Source organism: Dermacentor andersoni, chromosome 10, assembly GCF_023375885.2.
Source record: "Dermacentor andersoni chromosome 10, qqDerAnde1_hic_scaffold, whole genome shotgun sequence".
Lineage (NCBI taxonomy): Eukaryota > Metazoa > Arthropoda > Arachnida > Ixodida > Ixodidae > Dermacentor > Dermacentor andersoni.
The window spans coordinates 129,679,657-129,706,907 of NC_092823.1; the positions used below are offsets into that span (position 1 = coordinate 129,679,657).

The 27,251-nt window shown below is 42.4% G+C and overlaps 2 protein-coding genes across 3 annotated transcripts in view; one reads left to right on the forward strand and one right to left on the reverse strand.

Moving 5' to 3' along the window:
• LOC126545033 (uncharacterized) overlaps positions 1-2,554 on the forward strand; it is a 37,047-nt gene extending 34,493 nt beyond the window's left edge. For both annotated transcript variants that reach the window (XM_050192654.3, XM_050192655.3), the window contains exon 17: positions 2,169-2,554. In XM_050192654.3, coding sequence (XP_050048611.1) covers positions 2,169-2,256 — 88 coding nt within the window. In that variant the 3' untranslated portion in view covers positions 2,257-2,554. The remainder of the gene's footprint in view (positions 1-2,168) is intronic.
• A 7,082-nt stretch (positions 2,555-9,636) lies between these two features.
• LOC126545050 (polypeptide N-acetylgalactosaminyltransferase 2-like) overlaps positions 9,637-27,251 on the reverse strand; it is a 31,333-nt gene continuing 13,718 nt past the window's right edge. Inside the window, exons 8-12 of the mRNA XM_055078178.2 lie at positions 25,707-25,833; positions 23,786-23,878; positions 22,732-22,815; positions 18,479-18,716; positions 9,637-16,484 (exon numbers count right to left, since the gene is read on the reverse strand). Coding sequence (XP_054934153.1) covers positions 16,353-16,484; positions 18,479-18,716; positions 22,732-22,815; positions 23,786-23,878; positions 25,707-25,833 — 674 coding nt within the window. The 3' untranslated portion in view covers positions 9,637-16,352. The remainder of the gene's footprint in view (positions 16,485-18,478; positions 18,717-22,731; positions 22,816-23,785; positions 23,879-25,706; positions 25,834-27,251) is intronic.

Sequence of the window (27,251 nt, forward strand, 5' to 3'; positions counted from 1 at the left end):
CTGGGACTAAAGTATGTCAGAGTAGTGAAGTGATTGGGCGAAAACTCAATCGCTAGTTTGTTCTCGTACCTTGGGCTGCCTTGATGTACTTGAGGAAGTCTACAAATACTGACCCTCTTAGTTTTTTCTTTCCTACATGTAACCCTGCTGCTTGACCACAACATACGAGGTGTGTCTCAGTAGTTCATGCAGTGAGTCGGAAAAGAAGTGGGAGAGCGTGTAGCGGCATCTGTCTTTCAACTCTGAAGGACCCAGTTGACCTCTAGTACAAGCTGGATTGCTCTATGACAAGGCAGAGCTTTATCCATGCACTTCTTGTGCAGTGCATTCTTTATTTTTTGCCGAAACGGAGGTCAACAAACTGATGGAACAAAAGATCAATATCAAATTTCTCGTGAAATTGAACAAGAATGATGCAGAAAATTCGTTGAATGTTTCAGAAAGCCCATGGAAAGGATGCCTTAAAGAAAAGAATGTTTTCAAGTGAATCCACTGTTTTAGGGAAGGCGTAAATCCAGGCACGGTGCAAGATCAGGATGCCCCTCCATCTTGTCCAAGATGAAAACGTAGACATGTGCATTCCCTTGTGCTCAGTGACTGCCAAATGACTGTTACAATGATGGTAGAAGCACTTGGTTTAGGAAAGTTGCCCACTTACCAGGTTCTTACTGAAAATTTGGAAATGAGAAAGGCTTGTGCCAAGATCATGCTGGAACTGCCAACTCTTGAGCAAGAGTTGTGACAGAAGGAATGTTGCATTAATTGGAAAACTTCAGATGACCACAATCAATCCCTGCAAAGGGTCATCACCAGCGATGGTAAATTACAAATATGACATCGAGCCGAAGTTGCAGAGGAAGGAGTGGAAAAAGAAGGGTGAGCCAAGGCCTAGTAAAGCATGGAAGAAAGAAAAGCAAGAATCGGTCATTTTGACTTGACTGCCATGGAATTGTGCACAAGTTTATACCTGAATGCCAAACTTTCAATGTAGCCTTCCACGTGGAGGTCCTGAAGCATCCCAAAGATGGCATGTGAGATCAAATTTTTCGAAAGAGGGGCGCTGGATTCTGCACCACAATAATATCCCTGCACATTCTAAATTGATAGTGCCAGAGTTTTTGGCACGCAATTCTATCACTGAGCAGGAACGCCGTTCCTACTTAACTGATTTAGCCCCATGCACCACTTATTTTTTTTTTTTTGTTCCCCAAATGCAAACTGGTACTCTGTGGGGGAACATTTTGTGGATGTGATGCCAATTCAAAAGGAAATGACATCGCTGCTGAAACACTTAGCAGAGGAGGACTTCTAAAGGTGCTCCCAGCCATGGAACACTAGTGTAGTGTGTCTAATGGAGGAGTACCTTGAAGATGACCACATTGATGTGTCAGAAATTTTGTAAATTTTTTTTAAAATCTACTGCACAATGCTTTGGGACACATGTATGTAAGGAATGTTTCAGAGTAGAAGGTGCAGCAGTATATTTCACTTAACGTTTGCCTGTCTAAACTTGCCATGAATGTTTGTATGCAGAAATAGTTGTGCCAGTTATGAACTCCATCTAGTCTCTTTTCCCCACTTTATCCCCACATACGTGCATTAATTCACTTTAAGACACACTCGGATTGTAATTCAAGCCAGACAGTAGTGAAGTCATGTCTGCCTAGCAGAAATTCTAAGACTAGTGGCATTTTTGAGATATCCACCTCCAAAATCTGCAGAAAAACATATTGATGTTACAGTTCAGATTGTTCCAAACTGCTTGGTGCACACTTCTGGCAAGTTATTAGCTGCAACTCCCATGTGTTTTGTTGTACATTTTAAGGCCAGATATCTACAAAATGGTGATATTTTTAGCACTGCTAAGCATACATATCTTCACCGCCACTTGGCTTCAAATTTTCAATTGGAGCATGTGCCCTAAAGTGAATAATTAGAAAGTTAATTAGGGAATCTTTTTAATCAGCTCCCTGGGCATTGCCATTTCTTGCATTAATGTCAGCCTTTTCCATAAATACACCTGTAAACCTGAAACAGGCTTGTGATTGGTTATATCCTTATAAAAGTGGATAACATGCGCACTCAGAAGAACAAGAGGTATACAAGGTATTCATGCTTCCGCATGTAAATGTGCATGTGCCACAGCTTGGTGTGTGCAATGTGTGCAGGGTGTTTGCCAAAGTAAAAAGCCGCAACGCCCACATGAAGAGCCACGGAGCTCCCCGGTCGGTGGCCAGCAGCCGCTTCGAGTTCTGAGCGCCGGCGGCCGCACTGCTGGTGCCCCCCCGCTGCTGCTGCTGCTGCCACGTTTGCTGCAATTGCTCAACGTCCTGGCCATCGGTTCTGGCCAGTGGTTCTGGCCCACCGTCCCCCCCCCCCCTCGCCCTGTGTCGTCTTCTCTGTACATGGCTTGTAAATACTAGGTTCTTCGTCATTCTTTTTAATTGGGGGAGCCGTAACGATCCCGTTGCCAAGGCCGTCCGGCGGGTCTCGTTATTTTTGTACTCGCGACGCGCATTCTCCACAGATTAAAGAAGAGAAGATATGCTGTTGACCACTGTTGGCTCCAATTGAATGACTCCTATTTGTTTCTTTCCTCTGAAGTGTTGCCTCGGTGCAGTCACGGAAGGAAGCTACTATGCGAGTTTACTTACAGTGATGCAGCATGAAACAAGACCTTTCCTCCTTGCAAGTCTACAGGAACACGTTAAACTTACGTAATCAGCAATTGCATGGAGCCAACGCACTGCATAGCACACAAAGCTTTTAACACAGCTTGCCTTTACGTTGCACCTAATGTAGTTATACGTAGCCATATGTTCACTTTGGTATGTTTGCTGTGCTTTGTTTCATATCTAGGTGGCACATCTGCATCACCATGCAGGTAGTAGCCGTACAGTCCTTGTAAAAAGTTTAGGAGCCACCTCTCAAATGACAAGGTCTGTTGCTAGGTGCCGTGCCAGGGCTTCCCACAACTTGCATACTCTGTGATATACATAGCTTGGAAATTGTAACATATGGACATCAATGCTGAAAGTGTAAACAGTTGCTTTTAGTGTAAAATGCCATTTGGAAAAGCTGCAGTTGATTTTTCTTTTTTTAAGTTTTGTCGGACACTGTGTATTAAAGGTATGGTAAGTCCTGAAGTACCAAGTGCTGTATAAATATAAATGCTATATGTATATGATTCTCCCAGCTATTACTGGTTATTTGCACAAAGGTAGCATTTGGCAGTGGGTTCAATTAAATGCCACATTTGTGGGCACTTTATTTGCCTTCTTTTTTGTCCACTACAAATCTAAAGTCGCCGTCGTATGCAGCAATGTCGGTAAAAAAAAATTTATTCCACTGCAATGGAAATGATGCTGCCATCCATCACAGCTACTGTTAACAACCAGTGTTCAACAAGGCATGTAAATATAGACATTTATCTAATCCAGGAGAATGGGAAGGTTTGGGACATTTGTAAATGCAGTGTCATGTACAAGCCTTCGTGCTTGAAATTTTTCTAGCTTGTTAGGATTAACACAAAATGAATTTATTTTGAGAGGGCCCTAAACAGGCTGGATGTTGTGAATTCCTCATTCAAGCTGAGTGGCAATCGCCATCCCTTCAGATTGCTGACTGCAGGCATGATTGCCTTGCAGGTTAGGAGACTGGAGATGAAGAAAAAAAAAAAGACTGTACATGAACTTGCACAGTGATAGCCAAGCGTTTGCTTGTCAAATTAAATTATGCACATGTTTGGCTACTGTCGCACTACACTAGTCGTATATTTGTTCATCATGAACACTTCTAGGAACTAGTGCTCAAAGCTGGGCAAGTGGATATTAATAAGCATGGTTGCAGTAGGCTTGTGCGAATATTCAATCGAATATTATGCAGGGTGCGCACAGGTCCTTGAAAGTCTTGGAATCCTCTCTTTCTTTTTTTCCCCTTGAACACTCTTTAATTTCTTGATCCTGCACAGCACGACTTCGTCGCAGTCGCACCCTCTCGCGCTTTCTCCCGTCTCCCTTCCACCCCTTCTCGGTCAGCACTGTTGGACTCGTGCTTCAGAAGAGTGGACGGGAGACGGGAGAGAGGCACGCCAGGCTGGCAATGTGGCGGAATCCTGCCGCATCAGGTGCACGGCACAAAAGTCGGTGTGGCAACTCGCTTTTTCATACGGCCCTCGTGCTTTATCTTTGAAGTTAATATACAGCAGGTGCAGTCGTCCCGCTTCAGGCGATGCTACCAGCTGCGGTGGCGGAGTGGACGTGAAAACTTTGCAGGCTTTGTTTCGCACCATCGATGTAAAGACATCATTGCCATGGCATGAAAGCGTATCTTTGGTTGCAGACTCTCAAATTGAAAAAAAAAATGTTTCTTTTTCCGGTTGCACGATAATGCAAATAGCTTTATGGCCCCTTTCATGCATGAAAAATAGGTACGTCGGCGACTGTACTCGTTTGCATAAAAGGTCCAATTTCAGAGTGATGAAGTGCCAATTTTACAAGCTTCGTTATCTCAGAGTTTAGCTATAGTGTTCTGAAAACATTGTTATAGTAAAGAATTGCTGTATGGGAGGCTGCTCTACACCCTTTAAAAAGCTTTGACAAGGCCTTGAAAGTCCTTGAATATCCTTGAATTTCTGTCTGAGAGACCTGTACGAACCCTGTTATGCTATTCCATATTTGCTTTGGCTCAAATTTCATCAAATACTTTGAGGTCAAATGCTTTAATCTCAATTTCCGTGTTGAAATTATTTGGAATGAATGAATATACATATCTTTTTCTGTGTACAGTACACTACCATTAATTCGACTTTGGGAGATTCTATTTTTCACTTGATTCAATCCTGGCCAAAGGTCCTGGTCGGCATTTATGGATTTCTATGTGCCTAGACTTCCATTACTTTGATCTCAAAATTGGCCTTTGCCGGATAACTTGAACTTGATAAATAAGCATAGGGTGCCTCAAAGCGCACGTCCTACCTCACTTTGTGCAGGGTGGTGACATTCTTTGAAAGGGTCCATGCTGACAAATCGACTGCGAAAGCAGTTTTCTCTGCATGTTCAGCCATTTCCATCGCACCTTCGACGGCTGACGCACATCTGCATGGTTAGCCGCCATTGCACGCCTTGCCAGCGCTGTTGTGACTTTTGCAACATGACTGGGTACTGCGTCCCGCAATGCTCTAATAATTCAAGAAATGGCCGGCGATTGTTTCCATTTCTGAGAGATAGAAAAAGAAGGCTTCTATGGACAGCGAAGATTAAACGCGGCAAGTGGCAGCCTATGAATACCTCGTGTGCGCAATGTGAGTACAGCATGTTCTGCTTTCTTAGCTGGTTTGCAATCGCGAATTAAAATTCAGGGAAACAGTGTATGTACAGTAAACTTCACATTTTGTTAGTGTACGGGTTGACAGTGCGACATTGCGAAAAATAGTCAGAATTGTGAAACCTTCCGGAATCAAATCCAAGTTTCAGCGATGCTGTTAACATAGACAGACACTTGCAAATCCTTCTTATTCCTTCAAAATTATCAAACCAGTACACCCTTTAGTTCCTTTATGCATGAAGTGTTGTAGTAAAATATTGATATCTTGTGGCATCCTAGCTTGCCTTGGAGAATTCCAATTTCATCAGCTCGTTACGGAAGGTATGTGTTCTATTCATAGGAGCTTTCTGTTTTATAAACATAGTTCTTGTGCGACAGTTCTATGAACCAACGAAATTGGTCTGAACAAGTTTGCCATTACCGAAACTGGTGCAATTTCTCACAATAATAGTAATTCACCCCACACTCATAACTTTGCCCCCATATTGCCTTTATTGCTCCCAAATTGCCTACAATTACCAGCTCATTGCGACATTTTGTTCTTCACATAGGTTCGGGTTTGCACTTGCGCGTCTCTATACACACGTTCATTTTTACGCATCTTTCATTTACTCTTGCGAGTGTCGGCTTAGTTTTTCAAGCGCTTATATAGTCACAATAACAGGTTAAATGTAGAATATGACATCGAACATCCATTATTGGCAAACTGCACTGCAGCCACAACCAGTCCTGCTCTGTAGAGCTCGTGGGTTTCCATGCATGAGTTTTTATCACCATAAATAAAGCACAACAAGCAAGAGCTTGTAACCCAAGACCACTGATCACTGTTCTGAATGCACAGCAGTAATGTACAATAATTACTTCATGCCCAAATGCACACCAAGATGTTAATTATATGCCACATACCACAGCGAGTTTGTGGTCTTTTCATTCATTGCAAATTAACATGGTGCGCTTTCTTGTAAACATGCAGGCTCGCTTCGAAGAATCTAGCTTGGAGCAAACCTGGGCAGACAGCTTTAAGAAGCTGATGCCAAATGCTGTACCAACAGTGTTTTCAATCAGAGGCTTCCGTCATCTTCAGACTTCCTTCTACAAAAAATCCTGAAGAAGAAAAATCGGTGTGTGCCATGCAGAGCTGCACTTCTGGGGGCAAGTGCCAGCAAACATGCCTACATATTCACACTGAAAGAATATGTTCGCGAAGGCACCAAGCTTCATTACTCAAACAAAGAAGTAATGAAAACGCTGAAGTCGCGTGGAGAGCACTTCGGTGGCGTCATAACTTGGACCAACACGGTCTTCAACCGTGAGGTTGCTGGTGCAGACTGTGACTAGTTATCCTACTAAGACTCGGAAACCAACTGCGGAGGCATGCCGCCATTACAAAGAGGTTGTTGAGAACCTTCCGATCTCCAGCTATGCTCGACTAATGCAGGGCTACATCTGCATGAAATGAAAGCACAAGTGATTGAGGGGCGCAGGAGCAAGACATTCATCGGAGTGAACATCCAATAAATTTTGGTTCAGTCAGTGAAACTATAATCTTCATTTGCTATTTGTTTGATGTATTACTTCCAAGGTAGATGACTAGGGGTGGTGGCTGCTCTCCCCATTGCATCATGCAGTGCGTACCACCTTTAACTTTCGAAATGCTTGAAGTGGTCTAAATGTACCCTGCACGCATTTTTTTCCATTTCCAAACTGCATATAAAAAATTATATGCAGAAGTCTGAGGCGCATGTAGTCTAGTTTCAGTTCACAACTGTAAAAAAGAAAAGCAGTTTTTCTTGCACCAGCTCAAGGCAAAGTTGTTTGAGCTGCATTGGAGCTAGAAAAAAAGAAAAAGGTAAGCAAATAACTTCAATTAATAGACCACACAATATACCTTCTTGCATTTTTTTTCTTTAATACAAAATGGGCCACAAATCGCCTGTGTGTTGCGATCTGACACGCTATCAAAACTGCCTTCGTGTCGTTTGTATGCCTTATGCAAGCGATCTCTTGCACAGCAGCAACAAGCGATGCTATGGAGATGGCTGTTGCGTTCGCTTGTCGCCTACAAGCTGTACCCCATGCGAGTGACGTCTCCCCGGTGTTGCCGACGTGAGGGCAGCAAATACACGTCGAAACTAGCGTGACGTGTGCTTTATTAATATAAGTTGATGTATTTTACTGTAAAAAGCATAAAATATTTCTGATGGTCTTAGGTTCCTATTCTTTCACATATAAAAACTCAATTGTTTGCTCGTTCCGTGCGACAGTCGGCAGTATTTAGTGATGTACATCTAGCTGCGGCTTTGCGCTATTGGCTAGTCGGTCGGAGTACTTCCGGACGACGAGCGACGAATTCTAGATTTCCAGAACCAAGCGATCGAGTGACAAGACCGAGCGATCTGTTCAAGCGATGGCCCGTTTCGTCACTCGAAGCTGTCACTCGTCGTGCACAAAATCACTCTCGTGGGTTTTAGCCTTTACTGCATAACGCGGTGTAGTGGCAAAACTGACTAAAAAGCCATGTGGCAAAGCCGACTTTAGGAAACCGGCTGCCGTTGTGCAACTCGGACCCTTGCCAAGTTTTCTTTTGTTAAGTCGGGTGCACGTTAGGTTTCTACTTTGTTTAGGAGTTTTAATGTCATTTCTGTGTTAGTTTTCTTCTTTGGACACATAGGAAGTGAGTGCACATTTGATTCGGGGACATGTTAGGATCGGGAGAATACTACCAAGTAAATCGGGCAGTGTGTTTTGGCGTTTTTTCTGCATATTGTTTACGTTGACCCACCACATAAGTAGATCAGTTTTGTCGGTCCCGTCAGGGTCGAATTCATGGAATTTGACTATAAGCCACACCACCAACTACAACACCCTGGAAAGGGTGTTGAAGGAAAATTGAATGGAACATTTAGCTATGCCAGAAGGCCTGCCAAGTAAGGGAAGTTCTGCAAGCCTCAAATTTTAATACAAATGCCCTAAAGGTAGTTCCACGGCAGCGCGGGCCGTGCTGTCGTGAAACCACGCTTCAAGGCAAAATTTTGGGCTGAAATGAAGTCGCACCTCAAGCCCGAATTAACATATGGCTTGTACCCCGACATTACTGTTAAAAAAAAAAAGTTGCGTTGGTGCGTTTGCAGAACAGAACGGGTTAAGCTTGCATGTAGATGAAAAGCATCACACTGAATTTGCTCAACACAGCGTAAACTGCCAGTGTCCTGCAGTCGAGGTCGCACCTCACAGCATTGCTTTGACTTCCATGATCATTGGTGGGCTTGGCACCATGTTAGTATGTGCGAAACCATCAGCTGGAAAGATGAGCCATCCCAGAAACAGAGCCTGGCACAAGGTAAGCTCATGGAACCATGAGCCTTATTGCTGGGATCCCACAGTGAATCCCACTCGTCAATCTAGAGTGGTGTGTCGAGTCCACGAGAGCACAACAAAACCCGCCATGGGGTCTAGTCCAGATCGACCAGCTGGGCCTAGCCATGCACCCACCAAATCACGTTTTCATTTTAGCCTTCAGCTGAAAACAACCAAGCCATTTGGCCAATCCAGCAGTGATGTTAACGTGTCATTGGAGTTCCGGTGAAATCTCTCTGCTTAGAAAATCGAGGAGTGTTCCATCGTGGAGCGGGTTGCTCCAAGCTAACTAGTAGAAAATGCAAACCTGCTCTAGATTGATCGATGCAAATCAGTTTCTCTGCCATGGAGCAAAAGAAAAATTGAAAGGCGCATTTAGCTATGGCCAGAAGGCCTGCCAAGTAAGGGGAGTTCTGCAAGCCTCAAATTTCAGTACAAATGCCCTGTTTATACTATTGCGTAGATCTATAGATTGCAAGACAGATTGATGCTGTGTGCAAACCTCAGTGGTTGCTCTAAAGCAAGAGAAAATAAGCTTGTGCGATGTAGAATGCCAATGCATTACCTTATCACTGAGAGCTTGCAGATGCTGGGCAGGCATCCTCCAGCGTCTTTCTGTCCACTTGCTTCCTTCCTTAGTGTTTCATTGCTGGAAATATTTATAATGCACTTAACGCAGAACCAAATAACCCATCTTTCAGCTCTAAATGCTGGTGTTCTCCATTTCATACATAGTGGGCAATGCTGTGAAGGCTAGAGAGACTTCTCGCCCTTTGCATAGCACCAACTTTTTCTTTCTTCTCATTGAACTCTGTGATGTACAAAAGATCCCTTGAAGTAATTTACAGTCAAAATAATGTCGCAGAGTGCCTTTTAATCCCACAACGTGGCATGGTGGCCTGGGTAGTGGTTGGAGAGTGTCAAGCATTCAGTGGCAACGTGCGGAAGATTGCATTGAATGAAAGAAAATGCTGGTATTTAATGACAAGAGTCCATTTGGCACGCAGCCCCACAAACGTGCACATTCTGCAGAAAAGCCCCCCACAAAGGCAGCAGTCGGGCATACATGGTCACAGTGAGTGTCTATATAACAGTCGGCAGTACTGACACATTCCACACTGAAAGGCTACAGCACTTTTCCTGAGACTATGCAAAATGAGAAACTTGCATGCTAGCAACAAGAGTATACTATCGTGGATGAGTAAAACAAATGTGAAACACCACTTCCAAGAAATAAAGTTTAAGTTTGTACATGTATTACCCTTCAACTGCATACTGGCTTACTGGAGGTTTGGGAAGCAGTAACACATGTAGCACCCTCTTGTGACATGTTTCTCCTACAACTTCTTAGAAGCATTTAGAAGAAAGTTTGAGAAGGCATACTGACTATTACGTCACGGCCAGTGCTTTATACTAGTAGCTGGCAAAATGCGGTTGATCATTCATAGCTCCAAGTCTTTTCTGGTAAGCCTCTGTGCCACAAGATGACGTTATCATTCATTGGTAACAGTGTACTCTGTGAAGGGTAATATGTATACAGACAAGTTATAACTTTCTAATAAACACAAAAGTACAATTTTGTGCTGCTGCTATTGGTACAAGTATTAAGCTAAGCTTGCATTGTGCTTAGTGAAAGAGAAAAACAATGGTGTTCTAGTTGACCTTGTTCACATTTCATTCTTCCATGATAGTACACAGCATTACATGTACACACTGATATGTGATGACACAGATGTAGTACACGGCTGTCTTAACACATTATATAATGCTACAGGCAAGCAATGGTATCCTAAACCATAACATCTCCACTACAGGAGCAAAGTAGGAGTAATAATAGTAAACCAGAGCTTCTCATGGTAACATTAATTAAAGTTTATTTTGTTCTGTGAACTACTGCATATAAAACTGCAACAATAAGTTAAATGCAAAATTGTGGGAGAGAGTGCTCAAATTCTAAACAACTAAAGATAAAATGAAGTTCAAGACAAATTGCGCATTCTCGAATGCATTATTTGACGCCTTACGTTTTAGTACAACCGAAGGTAGTAATTAGAAAAACATGGGTAGATTTTTTTGCATATTCTTTAATGGAAACCAATGGCCAGTGTAAACGATCATTTGTTGTTTTGTTCTTAGTGCACAATCTTGTTTGTCTGAACTGTTCCATTGGTCATTCTGAATACCAGAAGCGAGGTCATGCTTGTCCATTCGATTTGCCACAGTTATGAAAACAACCTCATGTTTGGCTCGGAACACCAGTCATGGAATTGCCACTGCAGGTCACAAAAGAAAAATTAATCACACAGGTGTGGTCCAGCAGTTCTTTGTATGAGGCAAGCCCTATTTGCCGGCGACACATTCTGTGGCTTCTGTACTCCATTTCATACACAGCAGGATATGAAGGCTAGAGAGAGTTCTCACTGTTTGCATCCATGATGAGAAAGTAGTGCTTTACATATAAGATATTAGGTACATTCCATGCAATCCGAAATGAAATTAAATCTCGTATTTTACATTGCAAGATATAATATATTTATAGCATGAAAGGGGTCGGAGATTTGAACATATTTGCCTTCAAACAAGTAGGATAATATTTTTCTGCAGCCACAGCGAACTGCATGCGCTCATGACCAAAACATTGTAGGTTGCCTACGGAATGTGCAGATACGCACAAATAATACAGGACTTGAGGTAACTTGCATCCACAAGTTATAGTTCTAATATATAAAGCAGTTATTCCATATAAAAGGTGTCGCAAATCAAAAACCGCTGCACTTTGATGAGAGACAAACTGCAATACTCTTATGGCTGCAATACATGCATAGCTTTCGCCTTGTTGCCTGCTGCATATGAAACGAGCATAGTGCATACTGGTGACAAAGTGACGTGAACAGTTCTTTTTTTTTTTTCCTCTCAGTGGTTTCACCTGAAGTGAGTAGCCACGTTCCCACCTGCAAAACTTAATGGCCTTTATACTTGTTCTAGACAACTTGTTCTTAGCAGTGTGTCATGTACCATTATCAATGAACACTAGAAAAGTCCTAACATTTTGACCCCAGCTGCTAAATGAGAATGCCTGGAGAAATGTTTGGAAGAGCAAGAAAAATAGTGTGAAAAAAGATATACTATATCTTAGAGCCAGTCAACATAATTGGCATTGCAGCAAAGGTTAGTGAGGGAAGATGGGAGATGGTTCAGGCATGTAATGAGGAGCAATGAGTGTTACATCGCCTATAAGGTAGCAATGACTGCAAGTCTGGTGATACGGAAGCGAGGTCAACCTCACGTTGAGGAGAACATTGTTGAAGATCTCGACACCTAGAAGTTGAGAAAGTAGAGGATGACCGGTAGGACCGAGTGGAAAGTAAAAAAAACAGCGACTGTACGGAGAAGTATAACTAATGGAATAAGTGACTAATTACACAAACATTACCCTGTGCCGCCTACCTACCAATCTAGTGCTGTTCATTTTATGTAAAGAAGAAAACAGCAGAGCTAATACGGTGAGTTAACCACATGATTCGACTCGGCTCTTTCATTACCATCCAACATGCCAAAGAGCAACCACTATGTAAAGTATAGAATGAGACTCTGAAGGCATTGCCACATAGACTTCTTTTCCAGCTCTCAACTATGCTCAAATGCTTGTATGATTTTTTTTTCTTGTTCGTTGTATGCATCAAGCTGCAGACCAAGTGGCAGCCTAGCCTCTCGACCATCTGCAATGATATGTCGCTCTGATACTTGCACCTGACCACAAAAGTTTTTGGAACACTGGATCTACAACAAAACTAAACTTAGGCTCTAGATTTGAAACATGCAATGCATACTTCTCCATGCATTTATCACAATGCACAACTAAATTCTAGGCTGGCTTACATAAACATCACAACATTTTTGCAACTTCGACGCTCCAGAAACTGTAACTGGTTGGGCGTACATTTGCATGTCAGTTCATGCATTGCAGGAAAAGCTCCACATAAGACTTTGCTTAAGTGTGCTCCTACAGACAGGCTTGCTCCACCGTGTAATATCTACCCACGTTTAGGCCACAAAGGTGCTGGCAATGACAGCAGGTGCAACAAACATATGTGGCATATTTGCATCACGACCAGGTATAAGTGTCACCAAAGCAATAACGGCGCTGTTCTATCAATGATGCAGCCCTGGCAGACACACTAAACCTTCACACTTTCCCCAAATGACATTCATCTCTGTGTAACGAGATGCTGAAGCAAAGTTTCTCAGTGTTATAGCTGACAACAAGCTGCAGTCGGCTACATGACGTAGATACCGCGGCTGCCGCAGGGTGCCACTACGAGTCCACTGGCTAAGCGTACGGCTCGCTGAGGACAACCGTGTTTGGCTTATGTTTAGTGTGTCGTAGGCACCAAAGGCAGAAGTCGTGGCGTCTCCATTAGCATCCAAAATGAAATTTGAACTGTGTGCCACGGTGACATTTAGAAACCGCAGCAATGTGGGCACATCTCAATGCGCCGTCGCCTTCGCAGTGCAAGGCACTGAAGAAGGGACGGGAGCACAGTGGAGGCCGTGTTTAATTGCCAGTAACTCCACTTCTGCTGAACTTATTGAACTACTTTTTGTCGCAAAGTATTTCTGAAATAGTCTATTTTCACTTCAAATGCCTTTCGACACTTCAATAAAAAGTGGTTCAGGGCCCTTTTAAGACTCCCAGCAAGTGCAGATTATGTAATAGGTAATGTCCAAAACATGGCCGCCACAACATGCTTCCAGTTGTGCAATCACTTATGGTGCCTTTAGTACACAAGAACATGGCTTTTGAAATGCGCTTCCATTATTACAAGGGAGTTGTCACTGGTGGATGCGATTCGAACGACACATATAGCAGTTGCAACTGGTGGTCAGATGTGCTCAAAAACCACGGATGCACCAGGAAGACTATGATGCACTTCAGCTCTTGCATAAATTAAATATGTGACATCAGCAATCCTTGCTCATTTACATGGAATTCTACTATATGTGCTTCATTTCAGGGCCTCTCTTAAATTGTACTAAAGTTTACTTTGCAGGGTAATACAGTTTTCATCCACTTACACAAGCAACCTTTAAAATAATGGTAAGATACATTCTATAAATTGTCCAGTATTGACTGATGATTGAAGCTGTCCAATATATTGCAATAAACAAACAACACACACCATATTTTCCAGTATATAAGCTACACTTATATAGATTATGGAGTTTAGCATTCGGAAGGAACACAGAAGCTGTGAGAAAGGCAGTATAGCAGAGGGCTCCCAATTAATTTTGACTAACTGTTTCATTAACATGCACAAAGTACTAAGTACACAAGCATTTTTGCAACCAAATGCAGCCAGGAAACAAACCCACAATCTCGTAATTAGTAGCAGAATATTGTAGCTATCGAGTCCACCGCTGTGAGCACGCCTTTTATGCGAGATGCTGCTCTTGTAAGCAGGTCTTTGAAGAAAACCGATGGCACATAAGTTGTGCATTTATAACGGGTGCAAGTGGTCCTTGTTTGGTTGGTGCAACAAAATGTGGGTCTGCATATTTGTGCTTTCATGGAGGAATGACAAAATTAAATGTTAGTATATTACAGTGCATGGCTGTGTTAAGTGTATGAGAGCCACATACTGGCCTTTAGCCAAAGTCATCAAAGCCCTGTAGGACAGCATGTTGTTGGGCTAGTTGATGCTTGCTAAAGGACATATTGTATCACAAAAAAAATAATAAACACATACATTATGTCCTTCATCAAATGTTTTGCCTTTGATGGGCAGCATCGCATCATTCTTGCATTAATATGCTGGCCTGCTCTGCTGCCCATATTCAACTATGTATGCAGCAATAGACAGATTAGACTTCACTGTAAAGTTTCTGTGCAACTTCTGAGGTCACATGGTGCAATGCCACAGCTGTAGCACAGAATAGACTTTTCTATGCACCAGATGGAGGATATCTCTTGTGGAAAAGCAGGACAGGCACAAGAGGTTAAAACAAACATAACTGCATTTAAAGGGCTTCATAGTAATTGGAACTTTGGATTCATAGTCACGGTTGGCATTGCACCTTAAAGCAACCTTAATGTCGGCCTATTGTACCACTCTTTTTTACTAAGTGCAGCCTGCAAAATTCTTTACTGTGCTCATGATGTCAAAGACATCACAGGAGCTTGTTATAGCCACTGCTGCTGCATTTTACACTGCCCATAGATCAAGCTTAGAGTTAATCGCTACGGGCTGATCCTGCATCAGTCTCATCCTGCTGATAAAAAAAAAGGTTCGACCTGTTTTTTATGAAGTCAACAACAGTTGCAGTGCAAGCTTGTTGGTATGGCATTGTGAGGTGTTCTAGCAGTACTGGCAGGAACAAGAACGCTGCAGACACAGATACCAGATGCACATTGTGTGTACAGTTGACTTTCATTCATTTGACACAGGCCGATTAAATTTTTTGCTTATTTTGATCGCGGTTGAAGGTATCGGGCGGCACCCATGCATTTTTATGAGCCAAAAGTTTCATTATTTCAATCCTAAAATTGGCCTTCACCAGATAATTCGAACTTGACCAGTCAGCACACTCAAGCCTGGCCCCAAGAGTGACCACTTTAGTGGCAATGCCTGCCTTGGCAGAGCTTTGGGAAGAGTGACTTCATTGAGCACGTCATCTGTTGAAAATGCCTTTCAACCTGCCCTAGGCCGATTTTCAAGCAATAACCATAGCTCACAATGTCTGATTATGGTATTCAACCAGTTCTAACATGTTTCTTTTATTTCCCCCAAGAAAATTGTGCCACAAATGGCCTGTGCAATAATCAGATGCGAAACCAAAACCACCTCCGTGGCTTTCATATGCTTTACCGCTAAGCAAGAATGTATTGTGGCGAAGCTGACTTTTTGGGAAACCAGCCGCCAATGCAGAACACATATTAGACCTTTGTCCATTTTTCTGGCTAAAAAAATCGGACGTACGTTAGATCTCTACTTTGTTTAGGAGCTTAAGTGTCATTTCTATGCTATTTATTTACTTCAGGCACATAGAAAGCACGCACACATTTGATTGGGGGGCTTGTTAAAATAGAGCAAATACTGCCAAATTAATCAGCGGTGTGTTGTGTCATTCTTTCTGCAGTTTAATTCGACCCACTGGATAATTCGATCAATCCTGTTGGTCCCGTCAGGGTAGCATTAACGGAAGTCGACTGTATTTGTTTACGACTAGTGCCATGGGTGTGTATTTGTGCTTTCTTGTGTTCACGTTCCTGTTTGTGCTACTAGAATACCTTACAAACTATGCTGCAGCCTTGTATAAGAAGCACTGATTGAAATGTTCTGAGCAAAGTGACTTGTACACTGGAAAATATGGTACAGTTGAACCATAGTATAATGAGTTATTGGATACTATAACAAAGTAAATGTTTTCTTGCCAATTTGAGCAAGCTACAAATACATGACTATAACGAATATTGGATGTAATTATGTAATTCGGATATTTTCGTGTTAAACGTGATTTCATTATAATGAAACTTGTAACTTGGTATCAGTACTTCGCTAAACTATCGAGAGAAGTAGTGATGGCAGTTGTGATAATCTCTTCTGATACGCCCATCACAACCAGTCTTAGGTGTCCCTTAAGTAACAGCCGCGTCCCGTCAAGGAGGCCACTCAGGTGGACAGCGCCCACCGCTGCGAGGAGGCAGTTCGGTGGCATGGCTGGGCCGTCAGACGTCCGTTGGTGCCATCCAGACACAGCTTGCCACCGGGCTGCTGAAGCTTGTGATCCAGCCACAGCCACCTCTGCACAGCCAATAGCCAAAACAAGAACAGCATCACTACGCTATGGAAAACAGGTAGCTGGCATGCAAGTTGGTTTGGAATTTCGTGACAAAACAGTGGGAACAAATTACAGTCAAACCTTTACATAACGAACATAGACATAGCAAATTATTGGATATACGAAAGAAAATCTCAAATGTTTCTTGCTAATATTGGCATAAGTCATATTACTGCACATGAACTTATGTTACACAGCATCTAAAATGGCTCAAGACGTATGGCTTTAGGGAACTCTTAATTAATCCAAGAGTTGCAGCAAGTACGGTATTTGCAACTGTGGCATTGTCTCAAGCATGATATATACCACTCGGAGGACACAACTGTTGGCATGGTTGTGGCATTAGCATATCTTAAACCTGACTGCTGCAAAAATTCAGTTCAAGGCAAAACTATGGGCCTGCGCCAGTGCAAACGCTAGTTGTGATAATGTCACATCAGGTAAGGAGGAGACGCCCAGCTACAGACATGTTATCATACGTTGAACGTTGGCATGGCGCCCCTTATGGCACCACAAAGAACTACTTCTGTCCCTTGCGGTTGGAGCGGAGTGTGCACGGCTGCTGTTTCCGACAGCGCTCGGCGTCGTCTGCTTCTGGGCGCTTATGCTGGGTTGTCGAATGTCGCCATAACAGTTTTGTGCCAGTACGGTTTGCGATCAAGAGATAAAAGAACTGTAGACAGTTTTACTATAAATATTGCTTTTAAGATTTATATTAATGATCACATGCTTTTTATGCAGTAATAAGAGCAAGAAACTAGCGCACTTGAAAGATCAAACAATCTGTAATCGTAGCGAGGCGATCATCTTCAACTGTCATCACAGACATGTACGCTCACAACCCACACACACTGCTACTCAATTTGCACAAACATGTTGGTCCACCTGGTATCGCTTTGCAGAATCCCAAGAAATGCCAGATAGCCAGGTACCTGCAGAATGCTTTGCATAACATTGATTCTCACACTGCATGGTATCTGCACAATTTTTTTCTTTCTGCTTCAACAGAGGCAATGGACACAAATGTCTGGTGAAACTGCACTACCGAAGCACTTCCACATGTTGTCCAAATTTTCCGTAAATGCCAATGAAATTGATAAAAAGCCCACCTAAATTCCACATCATTCTCCCAAGAGCAGTTGTAAGGCTTCTAGAATTATGTGACTCCAACGGGAAGTGTCAGTAGGGCAATGGAAAGAAGCGAAGGCCAAAGCCTTACTACACTTCAAAGATCAATTGCAATGTAATCTTGGATCACGTAGAGAAAGCCTAATCTAAGGTGGCATAGAGAGAGTAGCCTCCACGCAAAATTTTATGCTTGAAACACAAATGAAAGCATCATTAAAAGCTACAAAAAATATATTATTTCGATAACAGCACAAACAAGAAAAAAGTGCCATTATCACTTGCTGTAAAAGTCGCATAACCCAGAATGCTGAGATCCTGAGAACCAGTGTGACTCTTTGGCATGAGTTCCAAGATTGGGCAGCACTCGCAGCATACTGAAAATCTGAGTCTGGGATTTGTCTCGCATCTCTGTTTACGCCAAGGCACACATGTCGCCTGCTTAGATGCTATTCAAAGGCTCCTAATGAAAAGAATTGGACAATTGCCAACCCTACAGCTCTGCCAAGGTTGCTTCAACAGCATGTACAGAGCTCAGTCATTCAAACATGGCACTCTGATCGCATGGCAGCCGGTGCTTGTTGCATCACTGGCGAGCGCTGGGGCACCAAATGCAGTTGCCATGCATCACAAACACTCTCGCCCTCACTGCTTGAGCTCGGTTCCTCCAGTGCACATTGGTGGCACAAGTGCGAGCAGTCATGTGCTATGAGTATCGCATTTGAATTGCTGAGCACTCTACACATATAATGAATTTAGCCAAAGTGAAATTTCATTAGTTTGCCTTTAAGAAACCTCTACGAAACCGCGTTTCAGCTCAAATGATCTTGACCTGTGAGGGGTGTCCTCCACAGGGTCTTAGCAGCAGCGACCCTCCCTGCTCCTCGTCGAGCGTGACGCAGAGACCTCCGTGGGCAATGAGACGTGAAGCGAGGCTCCAGTGCTGGTTGCCACCTGCGCCGTGACACGCAAACAGGCCCACAGGCGAGCCCTCGCTTCCGCCAAGGGTGTCCAGGCACAGCGAACCCTGCCGCAGGGAAGCCAGTCGCTCTCCTCCAGCCGCTGGCACCCTGCAATTGATTCAACTTCTATTTCGCTGACAAATAATATTGATGAATTTGTGGGGTCTAACGTGCCAAAGCAACACTGTGGCTGCGAGAAATGCTGTAGTCAAGGACACCAGATTAATTTTGACCACCTGGCGTTCTTTAATGTGCGCCTAAAGCTAAGTGCACGAGCGTTTTTGTATTTCACCCCCACTGAAATGCGGCCACTGCAGCCAGCAATGAAACAGCAATGAAACAGGCGACCTTGTGCTTGGCAGCACGATGCCATAGCAGGCACCCTGCTGTCAAGTATGCCAGAATGCTCCTTGAAAGGGGTTGATTGATTTGTTGAAGGCATTTAAAACCTCAAATCAAGACTCTATGGGAACTGCCGTAGTGGAGTGCTTGGTGAGATTTCACTGATATATTGACTGATTGATCACATTTGAAAAATTCAAAATACAAGATTTAATGTCTCACTATAAAGTGAGTTATGAGGGACACGGTAGTAATGCCACCAGATTGGTTCCTACCACTAGGGTTTCTTAAGCGTGAATATAAATCGAAGTAGATTACTGTTTTTGCATCTTGTTTCCACTAAAATGTGACTGCCTTGGCTGAGAATCAAATTTATAACACCTTGCTTAGCAGCGGAATGCTATATCCACTAAGCCGCAATGCTGAGTGATTCCCAATGTAAAACAGACTAAAAGAGACAACATAGTAGAGGGCTTGATGGCATTTAACTTGTTGACTGGCTCATTTTTGGGACATAACGTCTCATAGCAACATCTGGGGGTTACGAGAAACATTTTAATGGGGCTTCCAAAATCAAGAAGGGGGCCGACAAATGGAATAGCACACTGTGGTATAAAACAAACAGGGATAAGGTGCACCAGAAAGGCTGGTCTACATTTTGATAGGCGGGCCTACATCTTGACAGATGGACCTATCTTTGTCAAAGATAGGCCCGCCTATCACAACATAGGCCAGCCTTTCTGAGGCACTTTATCCCTGTTCGTTTAACTTTTATATTGTAGTGGGGCTTGTACTGGAAACATTACACTAGCTAATTTTGGTCATCTGGGGTTCTCTAAAAGACCCTAGAAACACTTTTTTGAATAATCATTTCATGGCCTCACAATCAAAGTACATTGTCCCACAAATCTAGTGCCACAAAATTTTTAAAATCCTTCAGCTATAAGGGGAGTTACTGTACTGATACTCAGCTTTCTCTCTCTTTTCGACTCCGCTAGCACACTGGAAGCCGAGGGAGCAAAGGCCCGCACAAAAGTTGAGTGTCTTGGGGGCAAAAGGGCTCGTTGTGGCGGTCACAGTAGACTACGCTATGCGGCACGCTGCTGCCACTTTGGAGGCCACATGCATCAGACGCAGCTGCACGCAATTGTCTTGTGTAGACCGACAGGACAAAGATCAAATACTTTTTCTGTCGTTTTGAGATCGCACACATAAATATTTTTATTTATTTAACTGAAAATTAGCAGTTATGCATTACTCTCACAATCGTGGAATCAGCCAATAGCATTGTCGATAGGTCCAGCTGCTTGTGATGACGCTGCATTACAACATTGCGGAAGTGAGAGAAAAGAATTTTTCACTGTTTGTGACACAAAATTTTAAATTGTCATCTGCATGCACTGCAGTAATATTTCGCTCACATGTTCACAGCAGCCTCTACAACAGATCGGCAACATTTTCTTATTATGTTCGAAAATTGTTTCAGGGCCCCTTTAATCTGCTCCCGAAGTTGCGACACAAGCTTTTCTTTTTTTAATTCTGCATCCATTAGTTGATGGAATTTCCTGGCCATTTGATACCGAGCGTAAAGTGACGCTGGACAGACAATTCTACCAGGAATTAAGACATATACCAGGTGTTGCTGTTGAAACACAGGGAGCTTGAAACAGAGATAAAACCGGTAAGTAATGCCTGCAAATGTATTAAATTAGCTTTATGCAAAGTGGTAGCTCCATGTGAAATTTGAGCAGACATCAGCCAACGATTCAGTGGGAACGATCATTTACATGTGGCACTCTTATTTATGCAACCCAGCAGAACAAAATTTTCTTGTCTGCTTTTTATATGCTGTATGCCTCTTGCACTGCTTTTGGTGCAGTATTCAACCTTAGCTTTTGATAAATCTATGCACTACAGGAGACTTACATTAATTTGACTCTGGTTACTTCTATTTTTCAGTTAATTCTATCCTCGCCGAAGGTCCCAGCTGGCACTCGTGTATTTCTACGAGTTCATTCAAACTTCTGTTATTTTGATTGTAAAATTGGCCTTCCCCAGATAATTTGAGCTTGATCAGTCAGCACAAACATGCCCGACCCCTAGAGTAACCGCGATAGTGACCTCCTTAATGACAGTGTCTGTCTCGATGGAGCTTAAGGAACAGTGAATGCATTGAACACACGTCATCTCTCGTTGAAATGCCCATTTTCGTCCCGCCCTACAAAGAATTTCAAGCAATAACTGTAACTCGCAATGTCCGATTACGGTATTTATCTGAACATAACATGCGCCATATTTTTGTTTAAAAGAAAATTGGGTTGAAAGTTGCCTGTGCGGTGCAATCGGACACAAAACCAAAACCGCCTTCGCAACAATTGTATGCTGTACTGCATAACACAAATGTATAGCGGCAGAGCTGACTTTAAAAAAAAAATTGTGGCAAAGAATTGGTTTTAGGAAACTGGCCGTCATTGTGCGACAATTGTTCTTTCTAAAAAAATAGGGTCTGCATTATATTTCTACTTTATTTAAAACCTTTAATGTCACTCCAACATTCTTTTTATTCTTGGACACATCGAAATTGAGCATAGAAGCATCCGGCATCGAAGGTAAAGCCACATTTAACATCGGAATACAATTATTACCCGTTGTAAATATACACTTGAAATGGCAGTATATAGTATTCGCCAGTTACTAAATACTGGCAAATGAATTGGCAGTGTGTTTTGGCATATTTTCTGCATCTTATTTAATTCAGCCCATTAGATAATTCAATCAATTTTGTCAGTCCCGTCGGGGTCAAATTAATGGAAGTCGACTGTATTAAGAACGATGGCTCCTCAATGACTCGTAGCAGCAATAGAGCACATGTTGCCATATGAGTCAGGCATGTGGCTACAGTTTTACCATGTGTGATAACATGTAGGATCAAACATGTTCAGTATTATCACATTATTCATAAATGTACAGTATACTATGTGCCAATAATAACTGAAAAGTCCACAGGTAACAAATCTTGGATTGTGTGACAAACACTACAGCAATAACACAAACTTAAAAGGCTGAAAAAGAAAAAAAAGCTTCAGTGCATCATTTGAGGAACATTTACAGTAACTTTTTGTGTTTTATAGCTTGTTGTATAATTAAGTGTTATTTATGATTTTGTTTCTACCTTAACGCTTCTAAATCAATTATGTTACTCGTTGCTCATTACGTAGCTTTTTTTCATGTGTACCGTATTTTGTTCCTTTATTCATTGAAACAGTTTGTTAGGTTCCACCCCTGCTATGATGTCTCTGGGATCACAGTATTCGCATATAATAATAATAATAATAAAAAAAAAAAATCAATGTGCCATGCAGTGCTGGTGAAGTTAACAAAAATGAGACATCAGCACAGGTCCCCGGTTATGGTAAACATGCCATGCACTCAGAGTGACAACGATGGTGCTATGTGATAAAGTGCAGTGTTTTCATGTTGAAAGTACCATGCACTCACAGCGAGACTGAAAACTTGACAATGTCTAGGGAACCCATGTTTTTATCAGGATTAAGGTGCCATGCCATGCACAGCAAGTGAGATTGGTAACATGCGACATTAGCAGTGTCTGAAGGGTTATCGTGTTCAAGACGCCATGCCATCAGTAGTGAAATTCAGGCTCTAAAAGGCAGGAGAACATGCTGGCAAGCTTGAAGTGGCTGATTTATTTCGATATGTGACTTGACGTTCCGGTGCCATGCAGGATTGTCATCGCCTTCTCCGCCGAAAGGGTGATACTTGCTTCAGTTCCGGGAACACGTTGTCTAAGTACCACTGGAATGACTGGCAGCCCAGACGCTTGCGTAGCTTCAACCGCTCTTCAATGCTGTTGACGAGAAGAGAAGAAAAGAGTGTTGACAGTGAGACAACCGAAACGCAAACCAATGGAAGTTACCTCTCTGCCCTAATGGCCCTGTATTTTACAGGTTTCACTGTTTCACAAATTTTATACATAGGTCCAGCACCAATGAGCACTGAGAACAGAATCTGCAAACGGAGGTCCCAGAACATTGGGTCGTAAGGAATCCAAACCCCTGCGAAAAGCTTTTTCAGCAGAAGCACTATGCAATAGGCATAGACAAAAAAAAAAAGTGAGGTTAGGTACTAAGCACTAATGCAAAGAGGAGAGCAGAAATATCATATGGCATTGTACACAACTATGGAGTGCTACAAATGAGGAGGCAGAAAAGGCACAATTTGAGCTAAAAATTACAATTTCATTTTAGTATGCCTATGCTTGGTTTTTAATGACATATCTATAATGTCATCTATAACGACACAATAATGACATTCCTGCACAGGTCGTTTGTCCAGTACGGGAATGGATAGAAGTGGGGAAATCAAAAATGGCCTGACTTATATGCTGCAATTGCTCATCTGTTTGCTTGCACGATAATTACAGCACTGCGTCTCTTATTTACATACTATCAAAATGCCACACTTGACAGTGTGGCAATGCTGCAGAGATATCAAGGTTTAAATAATGGGCAAATACAAACTTAAAGGCACAGAACTGGATGATCAAATGTGTAACACAGTGGGCAAGTTTGCATGACGACAATCACTTCCCTTGGTGTTTGAACCACTGCTCCAGTGCTTAGCACACTGAACAATGTTTCTGTGCGAAAACTGAAAACAGCACTATTGCACACATTTCTTATACATTTCATCGTGCACTATGTTTGGAGAAATTAACCATTTTAGACAATTAGCTTTTGTACTTTTCGATGATACAGCATGATAGTGTGATAGACTCATGCAACATGGAAATGCCCCTAAAGCAGAAAAATACATACCTTCCCATAGGAACATTGCGAGCAACAGGCACCATGGCATAGTAGTACTTTTTGAAGTCATCCATCCAGACTTCGGCAGCACGACGAGTATTTCTTCACATAGAAGGAAACACACAAATGCGGTCATTAACTGCAACTATACGACTGTGCCAAGGCCAAAATAGAAAAGAGAGAGTTCTCATGAAACTACATATGGTTCAGAAAAACATTCAAACGGTTTCGAATTAATAGATGGATGTCATTTGCATGCCACATGTTACAGTGTATTGCTCATAACTATTGCTCCATTGATAACTTGATTCGTTTCTAAATACTACATGAAATGCAGCCTGGCAGCACCAAGAGGAGAGCATTGGGGTAGCAAATGACAGACACACATGTAGAAAGACTGGCTCACAAAGCATAAATGTGATTGCGCCAACCTCGTGTCACCGTGGATTATGAATCGCACAGCAACAACACGCAAGCCATACACTCTTATGTAGCCTGTGTTATTAACACATTAGCATAGTCACTAGTGCGTCAGGGCAGTTACTCCTGCTTCGCAGCTGCAAAAAATGCAGGAATTTCCTGTGCTGGAAGTGATAACCCTGCAAAAAAATCTACCCAAGCAAAAAAACTCTTGCTGCTTCCTGCTTCAAGTGCGGTGTCGTTAATTCTCTGGATCTCGGGAAAAGTGCAAAGCTGCATTACTTGCTAGAGGGTCATGACGCACTTGAGAGATGTTACTGCCAGTGTGTCACGGCACCCAGGAATCTGAACCCACAAAAGCGCTGCCACAGTGATTGTGTAAACGGAACTGCAAAACATTGCAGGCTGATGCTGAAAACTGGAACATCTCATAACAATTTCTTCAGAGAGTACAAGGCTTTGCACCTCCCTGACCTGTGGATGACATTTGCTGTGCAATATGTTTTCTATGTTATATTCAATTGTAATCTTTTTCAGCTGCTAAGTCATTGCCTGTGACAGAACAAATGCTGAGAGATATTGAAGTCCACAAGGTTTAACTGCGATGAAATTTTTGATCCTGTAAAAAGTCTAGTTTCAGATACCGCAGATAGTGCAGCCTCTTGTGCAATGATTTACACTTGAAATACATATGGATGCATAATGAAAAGCTTGCAAAAATAGATGTTTCTCATACCAAAGCTGGAAAAAATACGCTGCCATTATTGCTCGCCGATAATGGCGCACAAGTGAGAGCATTAGGGCACTTGCATGGCTCCTCTGCATGACCTCCGAGATTCGGCTGCACTCCTGGTGCACCGAAAATCTCAGAGGCCATGTTCTGAAATCTGAATCATATCCGCTAATTACTAGGTGCCTACATAATCTTCTGAGGTGCTATTTAGGGGCTACTAATGATAAAATTAAGCTATTACCAGTCCTACAGCTTTTTCAATATTGCTTCAATGGTATGTACTACACATTTACAACCAATTTAGCCAAACTGAAATTTCTTTGCAATTTGCCAGTAAAATTTCCCATTGGAATCCCTCTACGAAAAATAAATGTACTGCAATGTGCATCCCAATTTTCATACTTAAATAAATAAAAAGAATTAAATATATACCCTTGACTGCCCCTCACCAGATTTTCACGAAAGATAAATAGCGATTTGTTCTCATTTGGAAAATTATGGGAAATTTATTGCGTCTGAGGCACAGTGAAGCTCGCAGGTGCTTCCGGCACCCTCAGTGTGGCAAAGCATGACCTTTGAGATCGGAGGCATGAGATTTGGACACCACCCTCTGCAGCTTTGAAAAAAATCAAGTACGAAAAGTACTTGATTTTAACGAGCACATAATATCAGTACATATTTACAATAAAAAGAATGAGCCAGAATCTAGTAAATATAGTGAATTGATCAAATGTTACAGCACGCAAATGTCCAGGTAACGCGAGAAAGACTGCTCACCGAGCAAAGACATTGCCACTGCCCCCAGGAAAAGAATACGGGTGCTGCTTGCGGAAGACATGGCCCACGCGGCTGCAAGGCAGAATTTCCAGGCTTCCTCCGCATTGCCAGACACGAAAGGAGAATTCTGTGTGAAGAAACAGTCGGGCATTACGCATCAAGGGCACTCCACATCTAGCCGGCATACATTGTGCACAGCTAAGATTTTAAATCGCGGATGCAAAGCAAGAGATACAATTATACAGTCAAACCTTGATATAAACAGTTATCTGCGATAACTAATTAACGAATACAAATTACTAAAGTACTAAAGCGCCAAACAGACAACACAAGAAGGGACAAGGACGAGTGCTTTTTGGCGCTTTAGTACTTCAGTAACATGCACCAGCTACCCCAACAAGAAGTTCTGACCGAATACAAAAAAATAACCTCGATATAACAAATCATTGGATATAATCAAGAACCTCAATATAACAAATTACCAGACATAATAAAATATATGTTTAATGTTTTATGTCAATAGCAGCATGTAACAAATGTATACTTATGACAAAGATCATACATAAGAAAGGTATTTTTGTGTTAGACGTGATTTCATTATAACGATGTTTGACTGTACCAGTCAATATGAAGTGCCGTTACAATGCTCAACACAAAAGAACACATTTTCATTTTGTGACCTTGACATGTAATTTTAGGTTTTGCTGACTGGCTCAGGGAAATTTGTTTCAAGTCTTAGGCCCTAAACGTACCACCTTGCACTGAACCGGCATCACATTAAAAAAGAAAAAAGAAAACATAACAGTAAAAGGAGAAGGTACAGAGCCTTTCCTCTGCATCCTTTCATGCAATGCAGAAGTACAGGATGTAAGCTTCTACTGCTGTGCCTGGTTTTCATGCTTACTGTTGCACCATTCTTCATGTTTCTATCTGCTTGGAGCATGATACAGTTTTAGCATTGCCACAACATACCAGCGTGGAAAAGTATTCAATCATTACATTCTACCAGTGATAACATACAGGGAAGAAGCTTGAGAACAAGTTGAGAACCACACAAAGAGCGATGTAACGAAAAATGTTAGTCATAACATTAAGAGACAGGAGAAGAGCGGTGTGGATCAGAAAGGCAAACGGGAATAGCCAATATTCTAGTTGGCATTAAGAGAAAAAAAGATGGAGCTGGAAAGGCCATGTAATGCGTAAGGTAGATAACCGGTGGACCATTAGGGTTACAGAATGGGTGCCAAGGGAAGGGAAGTGCAGTCGAAGATGGCAGAAAACTAGGTGGGGTGATGAAATTAGAAAATTTGCAGGTGCAAGTTAGAATCAGCTAGCACAAGATGGGTAATTGGAGATTGCAGGGAGAGGCCTTCGTTTTGGGCAGTGGACATAAAAATTGGAGGACGCTTAAGCTTCGCCTTCAAGAGTGGAACGCGACAGCGTTCCCGTCGACCCGCCAAGGGGTGTAAGACAATGGGCTACGGCGAAGCGACTACGCGCCCCGCATCGGACGCGGTGAGCGTCGAGCAATGCAGCGTTCGGCGC